At 41.6% G+C, this 18,897-nt stretch overlaps 1 protein-coding gene across 3 annotated transcripts in view; it reads left to right on the top strand.

The window, feature by feature from the left end:
* The window catches only part of POF1B (POF1B actin binding protein), a 70,043-nt gene that overhangs the window by 9,986 nt on the left and 41,160 nt on the right, over positions 1 to 18,897 (top strand). For all 3 annotated transcript variants that reach the window (XM_075836615.1, XM_075836614.1, XM_075836616.1), the window contains exons 3-4: positions 13,374 to 13,448; positions 13,766 to 13,828. In XM_075836615.1, coding sequence (XP_075692730.1) covers positions 13,374 to 13,448; positions 13,766 to 13,828 — 138 coding nt within the window. The remainder of the gene's footprint in view (positions 1 to 13,373; positions 13,449 to 13,765; positions 13,829 to 18,897) is intronic.

Consider the following 18,897-nt stretch of genomic DNA (forward strand, 5'->3'; position numbering starts at 1 on the left):
GCTCCACTGCCCTCCAGCAAAACAAAGATTTACCTCCGCTGTGTTTTTGACTTTGGCCTCAGCAGTTTTACGACTTTGAACTCAGCGGATCCCAAATCTTCTTCACTGAGGGCAAAATGAGATGAAATGGTTCTATCTGTGTCTAGGAAAGCTGGGTGACCACCGATATGGCCGCCATTACAGCTTCTATTTACTTATCACGTAGCTGTTAGAAAATGAATTCTGCGGCTTGGAATCTGTCAGCACTGTGCGGACAGAAACGCCTCTAACTGCTCCCAGAATGCAATTCTCCTTACAAAATTCCATTGTGGGTCTATTGCTACATCAAATAACTGCAGCATATGGGTGAAAACCCAACATCTCCCACAATGCACCACAGCAGAGCATGCCCTGTACAGGAGCATGGCACAGTGACACCGGGGGCATAGGAGCATGGCACAGTGACATGGGGGGGCAGGGGAGCATGGCACAGTGACACCGGGGGGCAGGGGAGCGTGGCACAGTGACACCGGGGGGCAGGGGAGCATGGCACAGTGACATGGGGGGGGGCAGGGGAGCATGGCACAGTGACACCGGGGGGCAGGGGAGCATGGCACAGTGACATGGGGGGGCAGGGGAGCATGGCACAGTGACATGGGGGGGCAGGGGAGCATGGCACAGTGACACCGGGGGGCAGGGGAGCGTGGCACAGTGACACCGGGGGGCAGGGGAGCGTGGCACAGTGACACCGGGGGGCAGGGGAGCGTGGCACAGTGACACCGGGGGGCAGGGGAGCGTGGCACAGTGACATGGGGGGGCAGGGGAGCATGGCACAGTGATATGGAGCACTATGAGGTGGATTCTCTGTGGGCCGGGGGTACTTATAGGGGGTGCAGAGGTAGCAGTCGCTCCCAGGACCCCTCTGCCACATAAGACACCAGTATTCGGCTCTGTTAGGGGCCTCCGTTGAAGATCCGGCAGGTTTTACCAGCATGCTGCGCTATTGTGTCCGGTAACATCACGGACACCCCGAGGGAAACTATTAACGTCAATGGGATCCATCGGAAAACGCCGGTGTCGGTTGTGCAGCGAAACAGTTGGTTCCGTCATTCCCTTGTTCTGCTCCTCTGACGGAGCAGAACAGCACGACGCAGGTGTGAACAGAGCCTTATACGTGGCACGTGGTAGGTGTTACAGATTTTGCATTGGGGCCCTGCAGCTTCAGGTTACGCCTCGGTCTCTGGGTGTGTAGACTTTTGGGAGGTGTAATTGGGGAGTCTCCCCTGCTCCGTGCATTGGGTTTTATTTGCAGATGAATGAGCTCCATTATTAGGCCTGTACTCCGCACGGTTTAGTCACATCTGAGTCTTGGATTTTCCTGTTTGGTGGGGCTGAGGACATCACACCTGATCATTATCCCTGACATCGCTGTAATTCTCAGGCTTCACCTTCTAATAAAAGGGCAATTACTGCCGGGACTCGTCTCCTGCTCCGTTCTCTGAGTGTTTTTAGGTTTCTTTAAGGTGGAGCTGAGGCCCAAATGAGACAAAAAGCTAAAAATAAATCCCTGGTTTTCATTCTTCAGCAGGTTCCTGTCTGATTCACGGACGCCCTGTGCAGCTTGTGGGATTTTGCCCCTAATGCTGATGGTTTCCACCGTTGATGGACATTGGCTCTGTAGTCCTCCCCTCGATCATCCAGCCGCTTCTGTTCATTGCAGGTTTTGCCTTTTTGTTATCTTTAATTATTTTATTTTCTACATCGCTATAAAAATAATGTTGGTACAAGGAAGCCACTAACAAGCTGCTGTTGACAGATCCATTTCTTTTCTGTCTAGTAATTTGCGTGTATAATAAATGCTGCTGTGAAGGGATATTCGGCAAGGGATAATAAGGAACCGTAGGGACTCCACGTTTATTCTCCCCTAGAAACAATCCTGGTGGGGGAGAACGCCTCTGTAATACGACGTACGCTTATATACGTCATGATGACATTTCTGGAGGTTGCCGGAGATAATAGGGTTTATAGTCCTGGCAGGGAATTCCTGGGACGGGTCCTCTGGTCGCTCGGCAGCTCAGACCCTGGAAGATGTTTTGTTACTTTGTTGCAGGAGAACAAAACGTAACGGAATGGATGTCCCACAAAAGGGACCTAAGCGATTTTTAAAGAGACAGTACACCTGCAGCGCCTCATGTGGTTTGCAGATGAATTGCTTTATGTGCTTAGATGGGTTTTCCCAACAAAGTGATGTCAGGATATGTCCAAAATTACTGATTGTGGGGTCTAACCTCTGGGACCCCAAACAAGCACTAGAACAAAGGGGTTGTATCACTGGTCAAACACAGCGCCACCTTCAGATTATTTATTTCTCTGCATATCGCTGCTCCCAACATCGCGCCCTGCGGATATAGAAGCGTATGTGATCATTAGCGCTGCAGTCCCTTTATTCTAGTGATCATTGAGGGTCCCTCTGCCTTTTTTTTTCTACTACACGGGGTTTGTTAGTGGTCTGTAACTATGGAGACACATCGGTTTGCGTGGGAGCTGTAGACTTAATACGGGAGGTGAATTTTAATCAAGACTATTTGTAAAGTCGCCTCATTTTGTATTCTTCATGCATGGGTTTCGTAAGCGTTCAATAATGATACCGTCTGTGCTGCGCAGAACGATCGCTATAACCACAAGGTCGTCTAGTTTTGCTCTCTGATTCTGGTCATTTCTTCAGACCTTGTGATGTTGTATCTTCGGCTTCTGTAGGATCCACTTCTCAGGGTCAGATGGTCTTGTCTGGCTGGGCCGCACATTCTCAGCCGCTCCTTCGTGATTTGCTGCTGAGCTCGGGGTCTGATCCTGACCACAGAGATATTTGGCGCGTGGCCTCGGTATGTAACGTGTGCCCGATGATCCGCACATCTCATACCGGGAGAGCGGATGGGGTGTCACCTGTTTAGCATAATATATTTATTTTGCTCAGATTTATGAGCTTCGCATGCAGCGGGGGTAAAATGTGACGCAATATTCCGGAAGGTCAGTGACGCGTTATATAGGAGACATTTTATACTCCCATGGGATTCCCATTTTATCTGAATAAATCCTAATTGTGATATGAAAAATGTGCAACTCTCTAATATAGTTTATTTTCATTCTTTTGCCTTTTTCAAGATCACTGCTTGCTGTTAGTGAATGGGAATGTACATTGTTTGGATCCAGAGGCTAAACACCTGTACAGAACTGATAATTCTCACAGCTGAGGGTTTGTTACAGTGTAGACAAGAGAGCTCAGCCTGGAATTCAGGACCGGAGAGAGATTTGTGCCTGGGCTGGGTTTAGCTCACAGAGCATTGCCTACATTTATATATTGTAACAAACCCTCAACTGTGAGAGCGACGTCCACATGGCTTGTTATCCAGTTTTCCATGAACTTTGAAATGAGAATCTGTCTAGTAAAGTTCCATTCATTGCTCCCTCATCACTATATAATCAGGCTTATTTGCCATTCAGGGGTCTGGGAAAGCTGAATGCTGCAGATATAATGAAGAGGAGACTCCAGGGCTGATATGCGCTGAATGTGACTTTACAAGATTTACTCTCCTGTTTCACCGGAATGCACGAAATGCCCTCAGTGTTTGTGTCAATCTCATAATTGGTCACGTCAGAGGTTGGGGGGAGTTGTCCTCCGAGTGCAGGAGCTGAGATCAGTCATTACAGCACAGGCCGCAGCTTGTAGTGACCGAGCCCTCCGGACGCAGCTCAGATCTGGGCCTCATGAAGGTGAAAGTCACCGACAAACTGGGAAAAGTTCTCCTGACCGCCGAAAATAAACATGTAAATAATATATAATAATAATGACGATAAATAATAATATATAATGATAAATAAATAATAATATGCAGTAAATAATACGACCACTCTATGTTTCCCTTATATTTTAGAGTGGGGGTGGGTTGCTTTTCCTTCGATGCTCTGCTCTGGGTGGGGGTTTATACTGATTTAGGTGTTGGCCCCGGGTGTGACTCCAGTGCAGGGGCCCAGCCGACCTGTCATGATGATCTTCTCTATGAGAAGTCTTGATGACCGGTCACTTATAATGATCGCTGCAGAACCTCTTTACTAGGTGTCGATCCGCCTGCGATCACAGTGAAGTGTTTGTTCTTGGCACTGAGGACTCTTGTAAGAAGCCTCGGGCCGCGCGTCCTCCGTGTTGGAGCAGATCGAGGAGACTCTTGGGATTTTCTTCTGTTTTGTGTCAATGTTTACATGGAATAAAATCCTGTTCCGGCTTCTTACGTTGTCAAGTGTTTCCTGATACAGTAAATACAGACCCGAGATCAGCGGCTCCTTACAATGAACGTGGCTGCTGGGAAAGTCTCCGCTGCATGTGATCTATTCCATTTATTTACTTAGTGAGATACGACGGGCGCGAAGGTTTATGGCTTTTCATTCGCTTTCCAATTTGCTATGTGCTCTGTTGTTTTCTGTTGTCAGCCATTCCAGGTTCTGAAGAGGCTTCTGAGGGATGTGTGAGAGGAATTGTAGAAATCCCCGGCCGCCCCCCCCCCCCGTGATCCCTACTTTGTCACGTGTCTCCAGTACTATCATATGTGTGACTGATATCAGCCGCTCCTCCTATAACACTCCAGCACTATTATATCCTCCAGAGACATTACATCATATGTGACTGATATCAGCCGCTCCTCCTATAACACTCCAGCACTATTATATCCTCCAGAGACATTACATCATATGTGACTGATATCAGCCGCTCCTCTTATATCACTCCAGTACTATTATATCCTCCATAGACATTACATCATATATGTGACTGATATCAGCCGCTCCTCTTATAACACTCCAGTACTATTATATCCTCCAGAGACATTACATCATATGTGTGACTGATATCAGCCGCTCCTCTTATATCACTCCAGCACTATTATATCCTCCAGAGACATTACATCATATGTGTGACTGATATCAGCCGCTCCTCTTATATCACTCCAGTACTATTATATCCTCCAGAGACATTACATCATATGTGTGACTGATATCAGCCGCTCCTCTTATAACACTCCAGCACTATTATATCCTCCAGAGACATTACATCATATGTGTGACTGATATCAGCAGCTCCTCTTATATCACTCCAGTACTATTATATCCCCCAGAGACATTACATCATATGTGACTGATATCAGCCGCTCCTCTTATATCACTCCAGTACTATTATATCCTCCAGAGACATTACATCATATGTGTGACTGATATCAGCCGCTCCTCTTATAACACTCCAGCACTATTATATCCTCCAGAGACATTACATCATATGTGTGACTGATATCAGCCGCTCCTCTTATAACACTCCAGTACTATTATATCCTCCAGAGACATTACATCATATGTGACTGATATCAGCCGCTCCTCTTATATCACTCCAGTACTATTATATCCTCCAGAGACATTACATCATATATGTGACTGATATCAGCCGCTCCTCTTATATCACTCCAGTACTATTATATCCTCCAGAGACATTACATCATATGTGACTGATATCAGCCGCTCCTCTTATAACACTCCAGTACTATTATATCCTCCAGAGACATTACATCATATGTGACTGATATCAGCCGCTCCTCTTATATCACTCCAGTACTATTATATCCTCCAGAGACATTACATCATATGTGTGACTGATATCAGCTGCTCCTCTTATATCACTCCAGTACTATTATATCCTCCAGAGACATTACATCATATGTGACTGATATCAGCCGCTCCTCTTATAACGCTCCAGTACTATTATATCCTCCAGAGACATTACATCATATGTGTGACTGATATCAGCCGCTCCTCTTATATCACTCCAGCACTATTATATCCTCCAGAGACATTACATCATATATGTGACTGATATCAGCCGCTCCTCTTATAACGCTCCAGTACTATTATATCCTCCAGAGACATTACATCATATGTGTGACTGATATCAGCCGCTCCTCTTATAACACTCCAGTACTATTATATCCTCCAGAGACATTACATCATATGTGTGACTGATATCAGCCGCTCCTCTTATAACGCTCCAGTACTATTATATCCTCCAGAGACATTACATCATATGTGTGACTGATATCAGCCGCTCCTCCTATAACACTCCAGTACTATTATATCCTCCAGAGACATTACATCATATGTGACTGATACCAGCCGCTCCTCTTATATCACTCCAGTACTATTATATCCTCCAGAGACATTACATCATATGTGACTGATATCAGCCGCTCCTCTTATAACACTCCAGTACTATTATATCCTCCAGAGACATTACATCATATGTGACTGATATCAGCCGCTCCTCTTATATCACTCCAGTACTATTATATCCTCCAGAGACATTACATCATATGTGTGACTGATATCAGCTGCTCCTCTTATATCACTCCAGCACTATTATATCCTCCAGAGACATTACATCATATATGTGACTGATATCAGCCGCTCCTCTTATAACGCTCCAGTACTATTATATCCTCCAGAGACATTACATCATATGTGTGACTGATATCAGCCGCTCCTCTTATATCACTCCAGTACTATTATATCCTCCAGAGACATTACATCATATGTGACTGATATCAGCCGCTCCTCTTATATCACTCCAGTACTATTATATCCTCCAGAGACATTACATCATATGTGTGACTGATATCAGCCGCTCCTCTTATAACACTCCAGTACTATTATATCCTCCAGAGACATTACATCATATGTGACTGATATCAGCCGCTCCTCTTATATCACTCCAGTACTATTATATCCTCCAGAGACATTACATCATATGTGACTGATATCAGCCGCTCCTCTTATAACACTCCAGCACTATTATATCCTCCAGACATTACATCATATGTGACTGATATCAGCCGCTCCTCTTATAACACCCCAGCACTATTATATCCTCCAGAGACATTACATCATATGTGTGACTGATATCAGCCGCTCCTCTTATAACACTCCAGTACTATTATATCCTCCAGAGACATTACATCATATGTGTGACTGATATCAGCCGCTCCTCTTATATCACTCCAGCACTATTATATCCTCCAGAGACATTACATCATATGTGTGACTGATATCAGCCGCTCCTCTTATATCACTCCAGCACTATTATATCCTCCAGAGACATTACATCATATGTGTGACTGATATCAGCCGCTCCTCTTATATCACTCCAGTACTATTATATCCTCCAGAGACATTACATCATATGTGACTGATATCAGCCGCTCCTCTTATATCACTCCAGTACTATTATATCCTCCAGAGACATTACATCATATGTGACTGATATCAGCCGCTCCTCTTATATCACTCCAGTATTATTATATCCTCCAGAGACATTACATCATATGTGTGACTGATATCAGCCGCTCCTCTTATATCACTCCAGTACTATTATATCCTCCAGAGACATTACATCATATGTGACTGATATCAGCCGCTCCTCTTATATCACTCCAGTACTATTATATCCTCCAGAGACATTACATCATATATGTGACTGATATCAGCCGCTCCTCTTATATCACTCCAGTACTATTATATCCTCCAGAGACATTACATCATATGTGACTGATATCAGCCGCTCCTCTTATATCACTCCAGTACTATTATATCCTCCAGAGACATTACATCATATATGTGACTGATATCAACCGCTCCTCTTATATCACTCCAGCACTATTATATCCTCCAGAGACATTACATCATATGTGTGACTGATATCAGCCGCTCCTCTTATATCACTCCAGTACTATTATATCCTCCAGAGATATTACATCATATATGTGACTGATATCAGCCGCGCCTCTTATAACACTCCAGTACTATTATATCCTCCAGACATTACATCATATGTGTGACTGATATCAGCCGCTCCTCTTATAACACTCCAGCACTATTATATCCTCCAGAGACATTACATCATATGTGACTGATATCAGCCGCTCCTCTTATATCACTCCAGTACTATTATATCCCCCAGAGACATTACATCATATATGTGACTGATATCAGCCGCTCCTCTTATATCACTCCAGTACTATTATATCCTCCAGAGACATTACATCATATGTGACTGATATCAGCCGCTCCTCTTATATCACTCCAGTACTATTATATCCTCCAGAGACATTACATCATATGTGTGACTGATATCAGCCGCTCCTCTTATATCACTCCAGCACTATTATATCCTCCAGAGACATTACATCATATGTGACTGATATCAGCCGCTCCTCTTATATCACTCCAGTACTATTATATCCCCCAGAGACATTACATCATATGTGACTGATATCAGCCGCTCCTCTTATATCACTCCAGCACTATTATATACTCCAGAGACATTACATCATATGTGTGACTGATATCAGCCGCTCCTCTTATATCACTCCAGTACTATTATATCCCCCAGAGACATTACATCATATGTGACTGATATCAGCCGCTCCTCTTATAACACTCCAGTACTATTATATCCTCCAGACATTACATCATATGTGTGACTGATATCAGCCGCTCCTCTTATATCACTCCAGTACTATTATATCCTCCAGAGACATTACATCATATGTGACTGATATCAGCCGCTCCTCTTATATCACTCCAGTACTATTATATCCTCCAGAGACATTACATCATATGTGACTGATATCAGCCGCTCCTCTTATATCACTCCAGCACTATTATATCCTCCAGAGACATTACATCATATGTGTGACTGATATCAGCCGCTCCTCTTATATCACTCCAGCACTATTATATACTCCAGAGACATTACATCATATGTGTGACTGATATCAGCCGCTCCTCTTATATCACTCCAGCACTATTATATCCTCCAGAGACATTACATCATATGTGACTGATATCAGCCGCTCCTCTTATATCACTCCAGTACTATTATATCCCCCAGAGACATTACATCATATGTGACTGATATCAGCCGCTCCTCTTATATCACTCCAGCACTATTATATACTCCAGAGACATTACATCATATGTGTGACTGATATCAGCCGCTCCTCTTATATCACTCCAGCACTATTATATCCTCCAGAGACATTACATCATATGTGACTGATATCAGCCGCTCCTCTTATATCACTCCAGTACTATTATATCCCCCAGAGACATTACATCATATGTGTGACTGATATCAGCCGCTCCTCTTATATTACTCCAGCACTATTATATCCTCCAGAGACATTACATCATATGTGTGACTGATATCAGCCGCTCCTCTTATATTACTCCAGCACTATTATATCCTCCAGAGACATTACATCATATGTGTGACTGATATCAGCAGCTCCTCTTATATCACTCCAGCACTATTATATCCTCCAGAGACATTACATCATATGTGTGACTGATATCAGCCGCTCCTCTTATATCACTCCAGTACTATTATATCCTCCAGAGACATTACATCATATGTGTGACTGATATCAGCCGCTCCTCTTATAACACTCCAGCACTATTATATCCTCCAGACATTACATCATATGTGTGACTGATATCAGCCGCTCCTCTTATAACACTCCAGTACGATTATATCCACCAGAGACATTACATCATATGTGACTGATATCAGCCGCTCCTCTTATATAACTCCAGTACTATTATATCCTCCAGAGACATTACATCATATGTGTGACTGATATCAGCCGCGCCTCTTATAACACTCCAGTACCATTATATCCTCCAGACATTACATCATATGTGTGACTGATATCAGCCGCTCCTCTTATATCACTCCAGTACTATTATATCCTCCAGATACATTACATCATATGTGTGACTGATATCAGCCGCTCCTCTTATATCACTCCAGTACTATTATATCCCCCAGAGACATTACATCATATATGTGACTGATATCAGCCGCTCCTCTTATATCACTCCAGTACTATTATATCCTCCAGACATTACATCATATGTGACTTGTGACGATCACCGATCTCTGGTCACGTCACAGGGGTGAACTACACTACTGAGTTTATTAATTTACCTCATAAATCCACGCCCACCTACTCTAGATGACAGGATTATGCTAAATTACTCCCGTAGTTTCCAACACCCCAATAATTTATACCACAGTATGCTACCACCACCTATACTTATCTAGGCAATAGGGGCCTACGTCTCTATGTTCCCTTAACACCAGTTCCTATAACACAGGTTATCTAAATTGAACATAAAATACAGGTAACGTTCCTCACCTTCGGAAGATTAAGTTCTGTAAGACTACAAGGAAGAGACTTATAAATATTTCAGATTTAATACACAATAGTGCAGTGCAATACATAAAATAGTTGTCAGAATAAAAGATAAAAAAATATACATACAGTTACAATGCAATCAAACAGTTTATGAAAATAAAAGGGATAAAAGAAACAGAACAAAACCTTACTGATGTACAGCGGCGATATCCTGGCTGTGGGGACAGCTGAAAATATGGGCAGTCACTCCAACCGAGATATGGATCCCCAACGACTGACACTGACCCTAACTTCTCATGGCATTTTAAACCCAGTTTTTTCCCTCCAGTTCACTGGCTGGTGATGTCACTGAGAGGAGGCTGTTCATATGATAATGAAGGGTACTCCTCCCATTACACAGTTGTATTTCTATAGAGAAACATAAAAGTGATCATGTGTCCTTGCAGGAATCCCCTAGAAATATAATATTACCTGCATTCACCTGTGCAGACATTTACCAACCAGGGCATATCAAACACCACTATAATAGGCCCATGTTTTTAGCCAATAGCCAATCCCCGGTAGTTCCTCTGAGGGTAGGGATCTGAATTTGACATATATATGAGGGCTATTTTCCCTGATCATAACTAGCTATGTGGGTCATTACAAATATAAATTATGACGGGGTTTGCCTTGATGTATCATACTTTCTTTGAACACCATGCCATTCTCCCATGTTTCTCCTGGTCCACAGACAGACACACCACAGGCATCCATTTGCATAGCTTTAGATGTTTGGTCAGCCCTAGTGACAAATCCTTAATCAGCACATCTCGCACCTTGGTGAGGAAAGAGCCAATTAAACATTTGTCAGACAGTGGACATCCTTTGATGGCCAAAGATCTGCATTTCCTATGCAAATCAGATGTATCTTCTGTGTCAGAGGGAGTTATGAAATTACCTCCTAGTAACCTACTTTTGATTCTCTTACCTATAACACCACATGACTGATATCAGCCGCTCCTCTTATATCACTCCAGCACTATTATATCCTCCAGAGACATTACATCATATGTGACTGATATCAGCCGCTCCTCTTATATCACTCCAGTACTATTATATCCTCCAGAGACATTACATCATATGTGTGACTGATATCAGCCGCTCCTCTTATATCACTCCAGTACTATTATATCCTCCAGAGACATTACATCATATGTGTGACTGATATCAGCCGCTCCTCTTATATCACTCCAGTACTATTATATCCTCCAGAGACATTACATCATATGTGTGACTGATATCAGCCGCTCCTCTTATAACACTCCAGTACTATTATATCCTCCAGAGACATTACATCATATGTGTGACTGATATCAGCCGCTCCTCTTATAACACTCCAGCACTATTATATCCTCCAGAGACATTACATCATATGTGACTGATATCAGCCGCTCCTCTTATATCACTCCAGCACTATTATATCCTCCTGATATCAGCCGCTCCTCTTATATCACTCCAGTACTATTATATCCTCCAGAGACATTACATCATATGTGACTGATATCAGCCGCTCCTCTTATATCACTCCAGTACTATTATATCCTCCAGAGACATTACATCATGTGTGACTGATATCAGCCGCTCCTCTTATATCACTCCAGCACTATTATATCCTCCAGAGACATTACATCATATGTGACTGATATCAGCCGCTCCTCTTATATCACTCCAGTACTATTATATCCCCCAGAGACATTACATCATATATGTGACTGATATCAGCCGCTCCTCTTATATCACTCCAGCACTATTATATACTCCAGAGACATTACATCATATGTGTGACTGATATCAGCCGCTCCTCTTATATCACTCCAGCACTATTATATCCTCCAGAGACATTACATCATATATGTGACTGATATCAGCAGCTCCTCTTATATCACTCCAGCACTATTATATCCTCCAGAGACATTACATCATATGTGACTGATATCAGCCGCTCCTCTTATAACACTCCAGTACTATTATATCCTCCAGAGACATTACATCATATGTGTGACTGATATCAGCCGCTTCTCTTATATCACTCCAGTACTATTATATCCTCCAGACATTACATCATATGTGTGACTGATATCAGCCGCTCCTCTTATATCACTCCAGCACTATTATATCCTCCAGAGACATTACATCATATATGTGACTGATATCAGCCGCTCCTCTTATATCACTCCAGTACTATTATATCCTCCAGAGACATTACATCATATGTGACTGATATCAGCCGCTCCTCTTATATCACTCCAGTACTATTATATCCTCCAGACATTACATCATATGTGTGACTGATATCAGCCGCTCCTCTTATATCACTCCAGTACTATTATATCCTCCAGACATTACATCATATGTGTGACTGATATCAGCCGCTCCTCTTATATCACTCCAGTACTATTATATCCTGCAGAGACATTACATCATATGTGACTGATATCAGCCGCTCCTCTTATATCACTCCAGTACTATTATATCCTCCAGAGACATTACATCATATGTGACTGATATCAGCCGCTCCTCTTATATCACTCCAGCACTATTATATCCTCCAGACATTACATCATATGTGTGACTGATATCAGCCGCTCCTCTTATATCACTCCAGCACTATTATAAGCTTTGGATACATATTTCTATCTGGTGATCACAGTATACAGAGACCGATTAATGTGTCTCTAGGTGAACAATATACCTGCTGCATGAGTTTGTTATAATTCACAGGTCTTACCTTTTATCATCTCCAGTTATGTCTGATATCTATTAAAACCCAAGTAGGAGGAGAAGTTAGCTACTTCCTGCCTCACAGAGGTCACCTTTGAACCATACTTCCCATCAATTCTTGTTTCTCACTCGGGAGGCGGATGGGTCTGTTGTTCTCTCAGTGTGATTGACTGCTGGGGAAGTTGAGCAAGGGAAGGGGTGGAAAAATTAACCCCATGAGAGCCAATATGGCTGACAGGAAGTCCGTTTTGCAGATTTTATTCTCTAACTTGTTATTCACGTTGTATACAAATTGTAAAAATACTGGAAATATAAATGGTGGTAACTGAGTGTTTGTTGCAGGAAGTGCAGTCACCCGGCCCCTACACACAAGGAACGATCAGAAGATACATTGTGCAGAACCCGGAGCAGGTGCAGGTGAGTTATATGGCGGCATTTACGTGAACACGTGTGTCGGGGGCAGCGGCGCCTCCGGTCGGGTGACGATGCCGCTGTGTTAGGCGCTTGCTGCAAGGATGGACCAGAATTGTTAAAAGTGAACTTCCCCTCTAACACAATGTAGCCCCATTCACACACCGCGCAGTGATGCAGCAGAGTTGAGCCACTAACACAATCCTAGAGTTCACCTCATTACGGTGGAGTTCTCCTTTAAACAAGGTGCAGTGTTGAATGAATGTTTTTGGTTCATCCGTTACGTTTTAGTATAATAATAATAATATTTATTTTTTTCTCAGGACGTCCAGGCTCCGTTCACACAGGGAACAATACGACGTTACATCGTTCAAAACCCTGAAACGGTGAGATTACGTGATGCCTAAAATGAACTTTTCTGAGCTTCCTGATCTGCTGCAGTGCATTGTGGGAGATATAGTGTTCGCTTTAAACTACTGTACAGTACCTCAGAATCACGGTGCATCATAGAACCTCAGCAGAGGTTTTACGGACTCACTGTAGCAGACAGATGAATTGTGAATGCAGCTCTGGTAGTGGCTGGAGTATAAGACATGATGTAACTAAAAATCAGCAAAGTGTTTGAAGTTACTCAAAATGATCTGTGGATTATTAAAGGTGACGGTGCATCTTCTATAGTTACTTCTCCATGGGTATCTGTGGCCGCATTGGGGGGTTTATATCTATTTTTGTGGGGCGTCCGGAGAACAAGCAGGAAAATCACAAAAATAATAGAACATGTAAACTCCATGCAGATGTTGCTCCGGTCAAATCATTCCTTAAATTAGTGATCTTCATCTTGCAGATGTCAGAGCAATGCTGGGAGTTGTAGTTTAGCGAGAGCTGAAGACCAGTACATTGAATGATTGATGGTTCTGCTCCGCACACTCCACATACAGCGGAGACAGATCAGACAGAATATTATTCATGAGAGCGCAGGCGATCGCTTCTGTAAGAACCAGTTTTGCAATTATCTTTAGTCTCCGGAATCTCACATTATTTCATGCAAATGGTTATTAATAAATTACTGGGTGACTCTCATTATTCATGTGTGGAGATGAGAGGTGCAGTAATACCATGGTGGGGAATGTTGTAGGGTGGCTCTCAGAGAACGTATCACACATGATAGGCTTAGATACACGGCTCAGCAGACAGTATCACACATGATAGGATTAGATACAAGGCTCAGCAGAGAGTATCACACATAATAGGATTAGATACACAGCTCAGCAGACAGTATCACACATGATAGGATTAGATACAGCAGCTCAGCAGACAGTATCACACATGATAGGATTAGATACACAGCTCAGCAGACAGTATCACACATTATAGGATTAGATACACAGCTCAGCAGACAGTATCACACATGATAGGATTAGATACACAGCTCAGCAGACAGTATCACACATGATAGGCTTAGATACACGGCTCAGCAGACAGTATCACACATGATAGGATTAGATACAAGGCTCAGCAGAGAGTATCACACATAATAGGATTAGATACACAGCTCAGCAGACAGTATCACACATGATAGGATTAGATACAGCAGCTCAGCAGACAGTATCACACATGATAGGATTAGATACACAGCTCAGCAGACAGTATCACACATTATAGGATTAGATACACAGCTCAGCAGACAGTATCACACATGATAGGATTAGATACACAGCTCAGCAGACAGTATCACACATGATAGGATTAGATACAGCAGCTCAGCAGACAGTATCACACATGATAGGATTAGATACACAGCTCAGCAGACAGTATCACACATGATAGGATTAGATACAGTGGCTCAGCAGACAGTATCACACATGATAGGATTAGATACTCAGCTCAGCAGACAGTATCACACATGATAGGATTAGATACACAGCTCAGCAGACAGTATCACACATGATAGGATTAGATACACAGCTCAGCAGACAGTATCACACATGATAGGATTAGATACAGCATCATCAGACAGTATCACACATGATAGGATTAGATACAGCAGCTCACTGTGCTGTGTGGTTCTTCCATATATATATATATAAACTTCTCATCACCAGCCTATGTGGGGGTCATAAATTGTAAAGTTTTTTTATTTTTTTTTATTTTTACAAAAAAGACAGACAGACGTCCATCAAGTTCAGGATAGAGTTTCTTACCTCTTCCCCCCCCCCCCCCATCCTAGCAACGAAAAAAAGTTTTTCCCCCTTCAGTCCATCCAGAGATCGTGTTTCACAATGTATCTCCGCTCCGGGCGCGGTTACAAGCGTGAGGTGTTAGGAGTGTCAAAGAACAACACTAGGAGTTCCCACGGGCAGGAGACGCCTCAGCACAAAATCTGCAGGTAAACCAGTCCCAGAAATCCCCAGCAAATAATGCAATATAATGCAAGCGTTGCTGCAGCGGTTTTACTTGCGGATTTCGTGTTCTGCATTGATTATAACAGATTTCATGTACACCTGAGGATCTGCGGATCGCTGTACAAGCCGCATTACAACTCAACTTGCAATTTTTAGTGCCGAATTAATCCTGCTCCTTTAGGCGACACACAGAGCATCTCCGCACAGAGTACGCAGCGTAAACTGACCTGCTGCAGATTTGAAAGTCGTATCACAGAACACTTTCTGCAGAACTTTGCGGAAATAAATTGCAGAACTGTTTATGCTGTGTGGGGACCAAAACTTAGGACGCCATAAGATGAGATACAAAATGAGTACAGTAAAACCAGCCAGACGATGGAGGAGGAGGAGGAGGAGGAGGAGAATCAGCTTCTCTGTCATCCGATGCCAAATTCCTGAAATTAAAATAAGATTCAACCTGATATGAGATCAGAGCAAGGATGACTGATAAAGTGATACAATGTAACGTCATACAGCTCCGTGTCCTGCAGGTTACAGCGCCAGCACATAGTACAATGCAAGGAATGCCACCAATCACCTGCTCTACATCCTGCCAAAAATAAACCCCACACTCATCCCGGATTATCTCATGTAGGAAAACTCTGCAGGACAAGGCCGAGTACTAAATAACAATATTGTTCAGCAAAATATGGAGGATTTTATCAGCCAAGTTCAAAAGCTCGACTCACATCTGCTTTATGCTGCAAGAAGAGCTCTGCTCAGTATCTCCCCCCCCCCCCCCCCTTTACTGGATAACACATACTATAATACTGCCCCCTACGTACAAGAATATAACTACTATAATACTGCTCCTATATACAAGAATATAACTACTATAATACTGCCTCTATATACAAGAATATAACTACTATAATACTGCCTCTATATACAAGAATATAACTGCTATAATACTGCTCCTATATACAAGAATATAACTACTATAATACTGCCCTCTATATACAAGAATATAACTACTATAATACTGCTCCTATATACAAGAATATAACTACTATAATAATGCCCCCTATATACAAGAATATAACTACTATAATACTGCTCCTATATACAAGAATATAACTACTATAATACTGCTCCTATATACAAGAATATAACTACTATAATAATGCCCCCTATATACAAGAATATAACTACTATAATACTGCCCCCTATATACAAGAATATAACTACTATAACACTGCCCCCTATATACAAGAATATAACTATTATAATACTGCTCCTATATACAAGAATATAACTACTATAATAATGCCCCCTATATACAAGAATATAACTACTATAATACTGCTCCTATATACAAGAATATAACTACTATAATAATGCCCCCTATATACAAGAATATAACTACTATAATACTGCCCCCTATATACAAGAATATAACTACTATAACACTGCCCCCTATATACAATAATATAACTACTATAATACTGCCCTCTATATACAAGAATATAACTACTATAATACTGCTCCTATATACAAGAATATAACCACTATAATACTGCCCCTGTATACAAGAATATAACTACTATAACACTGCCCCCTATATACAAGAATATAACTACTATAATACTGCCCCTATATACAAGAATATAACTACTATAATACTGCCCCTATATACAAGAATATAACTACTATAATACTGCCCCTATATACAAGAATATAACTACTATAATACTACCCCCTATATACAAGAATATAACTACTATAATACTACCCCCTATATACAAGAATATAACTACTATAATACTGCTCCTATATACAAGAATATAACTACTATAATACTGCCCCCTGTATACAAGAATATAACTACTATAATACAGCTCCCTATATACAAGAATATAACTACTATAATACTGCTCCCTATATACAAGAATATAACTACTATAATACTGCTCCTATATACAAGAATATAACTACTATAATACTACCACTATATACAAGAATATAACTACTATAATACTGCCTCCTATATATACAAGTATATAACTACTATAATACTGCCCCCTATATACAAGAATATAACTACTATAATACTGCCCCCTATATACAAGAATATAACTACTATAATACTGCCCCCTACATACAAGAATATAACTAATATAATACTGCCCCTATATACAAGAATATAACTACTATAATACTGCTCCTATATACAAGAATATAACTACTATAATACTCCCCTATAGACAAGAATATAACTACTATAATACTGCCCCCTATATACAAGAATATAACTACTATAATACTGCTCCTATATACAATAATATAACTACTATAATACTGCTCCTATATACAAGAATATAACTACTATAATACTGCTCCTATATACAAGAATATAACTACTATAATACTGCTCCTATATACAAGAATATAACTACTATAATACTGCTCCCTATATACAAGAATATAACTACTATAATACTGCTCCCTATATACAAGAATATAACTACTATAATACTGCTCCCTATATACAAGAATATAACTACTATAATACTGCTCCCTATATACAAGAATATAACTACTATAATACTGCTCCTATATACAAGAATATAACTACTATAATACTGCCCCTATATACAAGAATATAACTACTATAATACTGCCCCCTATATACAAGAATATAACTACTATAATACTGCCCCTATATATAAGAATATAACTACTATAATACTGCTCCCTATATACAAGAATATAACTACTATAATACTGCCCCTGTATACAAGTATATAACTACTATAATACTGCCCCTATATAAAAGAATATGACTACTATTAGGGTATGTTCACACGAGGGCGTCCGTAACGGCTGAAATTACGGGGATGTTTCAGCCTGAAAACATCCCCGTAATTTCAGCCGTAACGGCATGTGCAGGTGCTTGAACGCCGCGTCAATTACGGACGTAATTGGCGCTGCTATTCATTGGAGTCAATGAATAACGGCTCCAATTACGGCCAAAGAAGTGACAGGTCACTTCTTTGACGCGGGCGTCTATTTAC

The sequence above is a fragment of the Rhinoderma darwinii genome, chromosome 8, assembly GCF_050947455.1.
Source record: "Rhinoderma darwinii isolate aRhiDar2 chromosome 8, aRhiDar2.hap1, whole genome shotgun sequence".
Lineage (NCBI taxonomy): Eukaryota > Metazoa > Chordata > Amphibia > Anura > Rhinodermatidae > Rhinoderma > Rhinoderma darwinii.